Source organism: Pteropus alecto, unplaced genomic scaffold (genome assembly GCF_000325575.1).
Source record: "Pteropus alecto unplaced genomic scaffold, ASM32557v1 scaffold338, whole genome shotgun sequence".
NCBI classification, from domain to species: domain Eukaryota; kingdom Metazoa; phylum Chordata; class Mammalia; order Chiroptera; family Pteropodidae; genus Pteropus; species Pteropus alecto.
In genome coordinates this window covers 765,331-776,044 of record NW_006441995.1, presented here as the reverse complement: position 1 = coordinate 776,044, position 10,714 = coordinate 765,331, and the positions used below count along the sequence as shown (strand labels likewise).

The 10,714-nt window shown below is 41.5% G+C and overlaps 1 protein-coding gene across 1 annotated transcript in view; it reads left to right on the top strand.

Annotated features, from left to right (window-relative positions):
- CPLANE1 (ciliogenesis and planar polarity effector 1) overlaps positions 1 to 4,447 on the top strand; it is a 91,817-nt gene extending 87,370 nt beyond the window's left edge. The window contains 3 exon segments of the mRNA XM_015595319.2: positions 1,194 to 1,283; positions 3,306 to 3,484; positions 3,976 to 4,447. Coding sequence (XP_015450805.1) covers positions 1,194 to 1,283; positions 3,306 to 3,484; positions 3,976 to 4,149 — 443 coding nt within the window. The 3' untranslated portion in view covers positions 4,150 to 4,447.
- The last annotated feature ends 6,267 nt before the right edge of the window (positions 4,448 to 10,714 follow it).

Here is a 10,714-nt window from a genome sequence, read left to right as displayed (position 1 = left end):
TTGTATCACTTTGAACGGATGAAATAATTGAAAAATGTGATAAATGAAAAATTGGCCATTTCGCTTTTTTCCCCTAAAAATAGCTATTTGTAAACTAATTATTGTTCAAGAATATTAATGAGTAGGTATCGTAGTGTTTACACTGTGTCATAGAACAACTATATTCTTGGCTGTTATTATAGCTAACCTGTCACTTAGCTTCCCCAGACCTTTAAGACAAAGATAAGAGAGGCAGCTTGGGGGATTGGTGAACTCTGACTATCTAAGTAGTGTCTAAATGAAATACAGCCACATCCAGAACCCAGCCATTCCCCCAGCTACATTCAGAGGCTTTAGGTCCCCTCAATATTGTGGAGAAATGGGAGAGAAAGCCAGGCCTTCCCCTAGTTAGTGATACAGACAACCTGAGCCCACCTGGGGCAAATTCAGTCATTGCATAATGGGCAAGTGAGGGTCCATCAAGATTTAAAATTCACTGCAGTGCGTTTGTAAAAGGAGAGCTTTTCCGAAGATACTTGTGAGTTTGACAGTATGTTGCTGTCTGTCTTGTAAAACAGAATGCAGTTTCTTAGTAACTTCTTCAGCCCTGCTTGCAAATGGTTGTACTTAGGGGTCTTTCTTTTTGCTTGTTTTCTGTTCTATCAAAAACAATATAAAGGCTGTATGATAAGTAACTGAGAGGCTTCATGGGCAGAGAAAAAGTCTAGCTTTTGGAATCACATAGGCCTATATATCCCAGCTCTGCCGCTTACTCCGTGCCCTCAGATGTTATTCAAAACCTACCTCATAGAGCTGCTGAGGATTATCAGTAAAGCATTTTGCACAACATAAACATTAAATGGTCAATATTAATCCTGGCATTTAAAAAGCCTTGGTTAATCATTCTCTTGATAAAATTTAACTTGGCATTTCGTCTAAGCCTGCCTGGCTTTTCCAGGTGCCAGAGGTGTTGCCGGGGCACACTTGCCGTTTGCAAGGGGCCACGTTAGCAAGGGGCCAAGTGCTGTACGGGTACCAGGTCTGAGTGGGGCTTTCCCTTCCTTCAGCTGCACTTGCATTTCGCTTTCTTGGTTCAGATCAACCTCCACTTACTGGGCCCCTATCTGTCAGAGGATTTCTGTCCCCAAAGATCTTATACCACATGAGAAACATGCATGCATACAGGAGGTTACGCGGTCTGCCTCTCTTTACAGGAACTGCCACTTTCACCGTGCAGAAAAAAGCTGGTGGAGCCAGAGTGGCAGTAAGAAAGGCTGTGCAGTGTCCAGTTGCCTTCCCAAAAGGTAAGGGATAAAGAAAGAATAGAAAGTTCTTGGGTTTACTACCAAATTTTTAAAAATTATAAATCACTTAGAAATTTCAAGTACAGATTTCAGAGAAAAGCGTGGCTTTGTGGTTCAGAGAGGAGGCTGTGGAGTTTAGCTTGCTTGGAGTTCTAGTTCATTACTCACTCTTTGGCCTGGAGCAGTTCCTAATCCATTTGTGTCATCTTCAAAATACGGATTATAATAGTGAGAATGTCTGTAATGGGCTTACCACGGTGCCGAACACGAAAGCACAGACTCAGGGAGGTGAGCACGTAGTCATGGAGCACACAGACCACGTAGTCATGGAGCACACATGTCTGGGGATTTTTGGCCTGATTTTGCTCCAGCATTGGGTACCTGCCCACATTAGGTGCACTCTGATCAACCGGAGAGGGAAGCTACACCTAGCATCTCCCAGCCTCCCCTGCCCTCAGGTACTTTTGGCACAGTTTAGAAAGCACTTCCACAGTCGTCCTCCTGTTCGCTATCCTGGTAGATAGTCAGGGCAGCTATTACCCCTACCTTAAGGCTGAGGAGACCACGGCCTAGAGAAGTTAAGTGCCCTGTTCAGATCCAGATAAATGGACCCATTTCTCACCTCCAGATATAAAGCTCATCCTAAAGGGCCCTCAGAACTAGTCTCCTTTGCCCCAAAGAACAGAAAGTTAATATATTAGCTTAGGTTCTGGGCAAAAGTCATCTCCATCTTGGGCAAATTATGTAGTCTCTCTAAGCCTAACTTTGCTCATCTGCAAAATGGGGATAATAACACTTTCCCCATAGCATTTTCATGAAGAGCATTCAGCAAGGAGATAGACCAAATTAAGACTTGCTGATTATTGGGCTATAGGATGTATTAGAAAGAGAAGGATAAAGGACAGTTGGATTTTAACAGCATTTCCTGGGATGGGAAAGACAATTGGAGGAACAAGTTTAGGGATAGAAGTGAACATGTTAAGGCTGAGGTGTTTATTGCACATCCAAGTAAAGTCAAGAAGACAGTTTGTAAAGCTGAAGTAAAGCGTTGAGAGTTGTCAGCATGTAGATGATACTTACAGCCACGGAATTAGGCGAGGTCAGCGGGGAGCAGTGTAGACGTGCAAGAGGACCAAGGGCCAGGTCCTGAGGCACTCTGGTGAGTTCAAGGGATTGAATGCAGGTAAAGCACTCAGTCCCTAGTAAATGCCAAAATGTGTGCTGTTATCGTTTTGAGGGGGCTTATTTTTTGGAGGTATCCTTTGGGACATGAGGTTGGTAGAGCTATAAAAGGCCAGACTGTCCAAACTTCACTCTGTAACCCTTTCTTCCCCTCTTTAAGGAGCCACATGACTACATGTCGGGACCTGTGTTTACTTCCCGACATGCCCCATGTCTTGGGTGTTTCTTCAGGTCATTTTGGTGAGGGTCAGAATGTGTTGTAACATTGACTTTGGAACATGAAGGTGTGAGGTGGGACAGGCTCCTCTAGGGCCTTGTGCAGAGAAGCACTGTGGGTTGATGAAGTTGCTAAGCTGCCTCTGGGCACTAGCTTGGGTAAGTTTCTTTTCTACAAATACTGATATTCAGTAAGGAGAAAGAGGGCCATAATGCATCACTGCACCTAGCCTGATACCTGTGCCGAAGGCAGGTTGTTGGCATAGAGCCAAAGTGAAGATGCCTAAAATGTTACTCCTAGGAAGTCTCCACGAGACTTTCCGGAAGAGGCAGGGAAGGCCCAGGTCTTTGAGTCCACCCAGCTTCTCCACAGTTCTGGGGCCTCTCCTCCCTGGACCTTGTCCTAGAGGTTATTCTTACTTTTAAAATCAAAAGAGGTGGCCTGAATTCAGTTTTTCTCTCTCATCGACAGAACAGAAATTGATAGTACTCTAAAGCGAACTATATCCAGACCTTATGATTCAAATATTAGGTGAAATGTGATTCAGTGATAAAAGTCACACTAAATGAACAAACTTATAAATGAAACAGTCCCGATGCATATTTTTTTTTTTGTCTTGACAGGCTCTCCTGCTTCATGCCGTGGTCCGCAGCATACGAAAAAGCACGGAAGTGTTGGGCTGGCACCTCAGACCAGGGAAGTGTGTATAGAGTACGAGAGGGAGGAGACTGTGGTGAGTCCCTGGATGTTACCTGCAGACATTCATAAGATTCTTCATGAGACTCACAACTCCTTTCTACAAGTAAGCATCGTTCCAGATTTCAGTTTGCCTAGTGATTCCTCTGTGTTCTTCAGGGGTTTTTTGTGTGTGTGTGTGGTGGACAGTTATTTTTTTGTTGTTTTTCTGTGAGATGTAGAGATACTGAGATTGTTAGGCCAGTTTGAAGTAGTGATTCAAAGCAACTATACTTTTAGCTGAATACTCCAGCATTTCTTTCAGAATTTCCCCTAAATTTGTATTTTCTTAATAAAAGACCACAAACATGTAAGAACAGATCACTGTACAATAGGTATAAAAATCCATTCTGTCTATTCTTCAGCCCTGGTGCCAGCATCGAGCTGTGTCAGGTGATGTCCAGCTCATTGCCAGCGCAGACAGCCTGGGCAGCCATAACTTTTCGTATTTTCTTCACCATTTGCTGGATGAGCAACTCCAGAATCTTTGAATCATGTTCCATTTATTTTTTCTCGGGCTAAGACCGCCACTTACTACTATCTTTCTCAATTTGACAGGACTTGTCACAAACCGAAGAAGAATCGGAGCCTCCTTTTGGGGTGGGTGGCACAGACAGCGTGTCGGAGAGCACTGGCAGCATCCTCAGCAAGCTTGACTGGAATGCCATCGAAGACATGGTCACCGGCGTGGAGGACGAGAGTCTGTCTGCCCAGTGGGCGCTGGGCCTGTAAGGCCTAAGTGTAATTCTGTTTTCCAAGCAAAGGCCGGCACCTCGGTCACGTAGTTCTGAAAGGTGTGTGCGCTTAAGGAAGTAAAACAATGAAGTGATGTGAATTCACCACCTGCAAACATATTACCTGGATTAGCCATTTCAAAAGGGAAAATAAACAGTTCTCAATAATTTTGGATTGATTGGAAAGGGTTGTTGAATGATAGATGTATTATATGTTTTTGCATTTGACTTATCTTTAGGAATAATTTTTTAATTGATGAAAGAATAAAATTTAAGCTCTTTAAGTAGAAATCTTCTATCTTGCCTCCTCCTTTACTGCACCCTGACTTTGAGAATAAAACCTCATATGGGGAAACCTGATGATAGGAAGAAAAATCCGTCTTACCTCAGACACTCAATAATGAACTCCATTTTAAACCATATCCTAAAATTTACCTGTGCAGAGCTTGGCCTGGGAGTGACAAGGAACCAGCCATTTTCCACCAATCCTGAACTTCTAACGTTCACATAGGCCAGATCTGCCCTCTGCCCTGTAGCCTGAAAAGCCTTGGAGGAAGAAATAGGGATGGATGGATGCTTTGGGTGGGAAAGAAAGGGAATGTGACTCCTGACTCCAGAAGGATCATGTTAACTTTGTGAAAACCCTGGTGCCTGATGGTGGAGTAGGTAAACACTGTGCTTGCCTCCTTCCACAATCATATCAGAATTACAACTAAATTATAAAAGTCATCACCAAGAACCATCTGAAGACAGGCTGAACAGTATTCCTAAAGCTTTATATAAGGATATAAAGAAGCCATGCTGAGACTGGTGGGAGGGGAGGAATGGGCAGGTCCCAGCCCACATGGGGTTCCCGTGCCTGGGAGAGGAGTCCCCGTAACATCTGGCTGTGAAAACCGGTGGGGGTTGTGTCAAATCTGAGCTCTTCATTAACCTGGCTAACATCAGGTTCACCTGCCCTAGTGATTCCCTGAGACTCCACCCAACTCAGGTCTGGCAGCTCCTCCACACACGCAGCCTGGCCCAGCTCACACTGTAGACTTCCCTGCACTCTCAAAGGTCCACAAACCCCAAACAAGACCTGTACCTCTTGCCAACCTACCCAAGCCTGGCGTAAGCAGCGGCCAGTCTTGGCTTGGAAAGTAACCTCTAAATAGCCACAAACCTGGCACAAATGGCAGCTGGCCTCAGCTCATATCATGGTTCCCACCAAAGGGTCCCAACCAAGCCTATCACTGGTGGCAGCCGGCATCAGTTCACAGAACAGCCTCTCACCAGTACCTCCAAGCCCAGTTCAAGCAACAACCAACTGCAGATTTCTGTAGCCCTACGAGATGGCCCCAAGCCAAGCATAAGCAGTGGCTGACCTTAACCTGCACCGGAGCCCTCCAATAAGGCTCCAGAACCAACACACCTGGTCACTGCCTTCAGACAACATCGGAGCACAACCAGTCAGCTCCACATAAGCAACACCTGCTCAATAGAGTCAGCACCTGCACAGCACATGTCTGATGTAGTTGCAACCAGCTGTCACAGCCAGTCAGCCAGATGGCCAATCTCACCCACTGATGTGTCAATAGCAATCAAGAGGATTGCACATGCAGGAGAGCACATGCAGCCCACACAAGAGGCACCTGGCTCAGGTCGCCATGGAGGCTGTGCCACTGGGCCCCACAGGATACCTACTACATAAAGCCACTCTGCTAGGACCAGGAGATGTAGCAGATCTACCTAATACAGAGAAACAAATGCAGGGAGTCAGCCCAAATGAGGAGAAAAGGAACATGTTCTGAATGTAATAGGAAAAAAACTCCAAAAACAGAACTAAATGAAATGGAGACAAGCAATCCACAATTACAGAGTTCAAAACATTGGTTGAACTTAGGGGAAAAATAGATAAACTCAGAACCTCAACACGACAAAGAGATAAACATAAATATGAAGCTAGAAAACAAAAAGAACTAGTCAGAAATGAGGAATAAACTGAAATGAAGAATACGTAGCAGACAAGCCCAAGATGTTGGCAAAGATGGTGAACTGTATGTCTGTAATCATTAGAATCAGTAGCAGATTAGATGAAGCAGAGGGTCAAATCAGCAATCTGGAAGACAAAGCAGAAAACGCTCAATCAGAACAGCAAAAAAGAATTTTTTAAAATGAGGATTTTTTTAAGGGACCTCTGAGACAACATTAAGTATACTAACATTTGCATTATAGGGATACCAGAAAGAGAAGAGAGCGCAAGGAATTGAAAACCTATTTGAAAAAATAATGACCAACCAGGTTTCCTACCTCGGGCTAGTGCGCAGACTACATCTAAGTTATGCCCAACAGATAGGGTGATTACAGACCTACAGTTCACCATCTTTGCCAACATCTTGGGCTTGTCGCTCTTCCTGCTTGTCATTTTCTATCACCATGTGGCTGTCAACAATCCCAAAAAGAATGAAAGTGGCACTGTGTCTGCCTCAGGGTTTCAGAACATAGTCTGAGGCAAGATGGAGGATGTGAAGGGTCTTCATCCTTCTACCCATCACAACCTACAAAGCAACTACACCTTAATTTCTCCAAATAACTTTAATTTCCTCAAAGTCTTCCTTAATTCTATGGAACAAGAAGCTGCTACTGAGTAGGGCCAGTATAGGGGCTGCTTTCTTTTCTACTTCCCCCTAGTACAAAAAAATATAAATTAAAAAATAATAATGACCGAAAAGTTTCCTGATCTGGCAAGGGAAATAGTCACACATTCAGGAAGTACAGTGAGTCCCAAACAAGATGAACCCAAAGAGTCCCACATCAAGACACATCACAATTAAAATGACAAAGTTTAAAGACAAAGAATCTTAAAAGAAGCAAGAGAAAAGCAATTAGTTACATACAAGGGAGCTCCCCTAAGACTGTCAGCTGATTTCGCAACAGAAACTTCGCAGGCCAAAAGAGACTGTCACTTTTTCAAAGTGATGAAAAAACCTACAACCAAGATTGCTCTACCCAGTAAGACTACCAATAGAATCAAAGGACAGAGAGAGCTTCCTAGACAAGAAAAAGCTAAAACAGTTCATCGCCACCAAATCAGTATCACAAGAAATGATAAAGGGATTTATTTAAGGAGGGGAAAAAAAAAGATAACATGAATAAGAAAATATAGAAAAGAAAAAAAATTGACAAATGGAAACACAGTAAAAGCAGTGGATCAACCATCTATAAAGTTACCACAAAGGTTAAAAGATAGAAGTAGGAAGATCGGGTATAATTACAACAATAAATTAAGGGATACACGCAAAACATACAAAAGAAGTTGAAAAAATGATAAAAACAAGTGCGGAGGGGGTGAGTAAAAATTATAGTGATTTTAGAATGTATTCAAATTTAAGTATCCATCAACTTAAAATAGAGTGCTATAAACATAGCTTGGTATGTATGAAGTATATGGGTAACCACAACCCCAAAACGTGTAAGAGACATGCAAGAATAAAGAGAGAGGATTCCAAACAGCACTGTGGAAAGCCGTCAATACAGGAGAGAAGAGAGCAAGAGAATAAGAACAGAGAAGAACTAAAAAACAACTAGAAAATAAAATGGCAGTAACTACGTACCTATCAATAACTAATTTAAATGTAAATGAACTAAATGCTTCAATCAAAAGACACAGGGTAGCTGAATGGAATAAAAACAAAAAACAACAACAAAAAAACCCCAAATTGGGTAAAGGCAGTCTCTGCAATTAATGGTGCTGGGAAAATTGGACAGATACATGCAAGAGAATGAAACCAGACCACTGTCTTACACCATATACAAGAATAAACCCAAAATGGATAAGATTTAAATACAAGTCACAAAACCGTAACAGTCCTAGAAGAAAACATAGGTAGTAAACTCTCTGATATTGCTTTCAGTAATATTTTGGGGGGTATGTCTCCTTGGGCAAGGGAAACAAAAGTAAAAAGAAACAAATGGGACTATATCAAACTAAAAAGTTTTTGCACAGCAAAGAATACCATCAACAAAACAAAAAGCCAACTGAATGGGAGAAGATACAGATAAAATATATACAACTTAACATCAAAAGAACAATCCGATTAAAAAATGGGCAGAGAACCTGAATAGACATTTCTTTAAAGAAGACATACAGATGGCCAATAGTCATAAAAAGATGCTCAACATCATTAACCATCAGATAAATGCAAATTAAAACCACAATGAGATTATCATGTCACATACATTCTGACAGAATGGCTATCAAAAAATCAAGTATTGGTGAGGATGTGGAGAAAAGGGAACCCTTGTGCACTGTTGGTGAGATTGCAAACTGGTGCAGCCACTATGGAAAACAGTTTAGAATTCCTCAAAAATGTTTAAAAAGAACTACCAAATGACCCCACAGTTCTACTTCTGGGTATTTGAAGAAAGCCAAAACATTAATTAGAAAAGATATATGCACCCCTGTGTTCATTGCAGAGTTATTTACAATAGCCAAGTATCCATAAACAGAAGAGCGAATAAAGAAGAGGTGGTACATATAAACAATGGAATATTGCTCAGCCATAAAAAAAAAAAAAAAATCCAAAAAACAAAACAATTCATACCATTTGCAACAAAATGGATGGACCTAGTTAGAAGGTATTATGCTAAGTGAAATAAGACAGGGAAAGACAAATACTATATGATTTCACTTATATATGGAATCTAAAAACCAAAATAAATGAACAAACAAAACAGAAACAAACTCATAGATACAGAGAAAAAACTGATGGTTGCCAGACAGGAGGGCAGTTGGTGGGCTGAGTGAAAAGGTGAAGAGATTAAGAAGTAGAAATTGGCAGTTACAAAATAGTCATGGGGATGTGAAATACAGCATATAGGGAATATAGTCAATAACATTGTAATCACTGGTGTCAGGTGGGTACTAGACTTACTGGGGTATCATTCATTGTAAGTTATATAAATGTTTAACCACTATGCTGTACACCTGAAAATATAATATTTTATGTTAACTGTAATGAATTTTTTTTTTAATTATTAAGGAAAAAATCATGGTGCCAGAGACCTGGGTAGTTTCTGGTACTGCACCCAAATGATGTCATAATTTTGGAGATAATTTTTATGAGAAGAAACTAAAAACCTTTACCTACTTGTCAGTTTTTGGCATAGTATCAAAGAATGCTATTATCTGAAAAAGCTATTAAATATTCCTTCTTTTCCAATGACATACCTGTGTAAGGCTAGGTTTTTAATATACTTCAATCAAAATAACATGTGAGAGGTTGAATGCAGCATGAGAATTAGGCTGTCTTTTCAAACATTAAAGAGATCTGTAAAACTATAAAACAATGCTACTCTTCACTAATTTTTTGGAAAATAAGTTATTTTAATCAAAATGTGTTATATGTTAACATGAAAGGAGTCATTGTCATTTAAAATAATAAAATATTTAAACATATTTCTGTTTTAATATCTAACATGATAAATATTGACAAGTATACTCACACAAACAAAAGCTTTCCAGGGTCTTCAATAATTTCGTGAGTATAAAGAGAACAAAAAGTTTGAAAACTGCTGCTTCAGGGCTAATAATATGAACCCTTAGCTCATCAGACTGTAATATCATAACACCTTCCACTCACCATTCCACTCGCCACTTTACAAATAAACTGGTTTCACAATAGTATAATACCTTTTACCTTTCCATTCCTGATTTAAACATTCTCTTATTTTCAAGGATATTATCATTTCTAGTACTTTTTCATTTCTTTTTGTAAACCCAACTTTCTATCTAGTGTTTCCCTCCAGCCTGAAGATCATTAGCATTTCTTACAGTGAGGCTCGCCTGGCCATTCTCTCACGTTTCATTGACCAAACTATATCTTTATTTCACATTCATTTTTGAAGGGCATTTTTTGTAGCCCTTATTTTAGGGCAAGGGCTTTACTTCGAAGATGGGCCTTTCTTGTGTTGAGATGAGATGCCTGGAGTGCTGATGAGGTGTTAGCAAGCTCCCTCCACTCTGGCTGGGCTAGGCCTCCGACATTCCCCAGCTGCTCCCCCTAGCATATGTTGTTGCTCAGCCTTGCAGTCCCTGATTTCTGGTAAGCCTTGTGTACTTTTGCATGGAGGACGAGCAGCTCTGCTCTTGTCCAAGACTGACAGGGACATTGGAGGATCCTCTCTGCACAGCTTTTTCTTTTTGCCCTACTCTGCAGATTCCAGCCAGTTACTCCCCTCATCTCTGCTCTCTGCCTCCTCGGCACACAGGGCAGCTGTGGTCTGCGTGGGCCCTAGCTCATTATGCTAGAGTCAGGAAAATATCACGAGACTCACCTCACGAGCTTTCCTTCCTGGGGCTCACCGTCTTGCGCTGCATGTTGTCTGGTGTCTAAGAGCAGTTACCTCACATTTGTTTTGTCCAATTTTATGGTTAAGGCAGGCAGGTCGGGTACCAGTCACTCTGTCACAGCTTGAAGTGGATGTCTTCTCGTAGTCTCAGTGAACTTTACATCCATACAACAGACCTGAAAATGAGGAGTGAAGGAGGGCAGAGAGTATCAGCAGAGGGCTGAATCCCA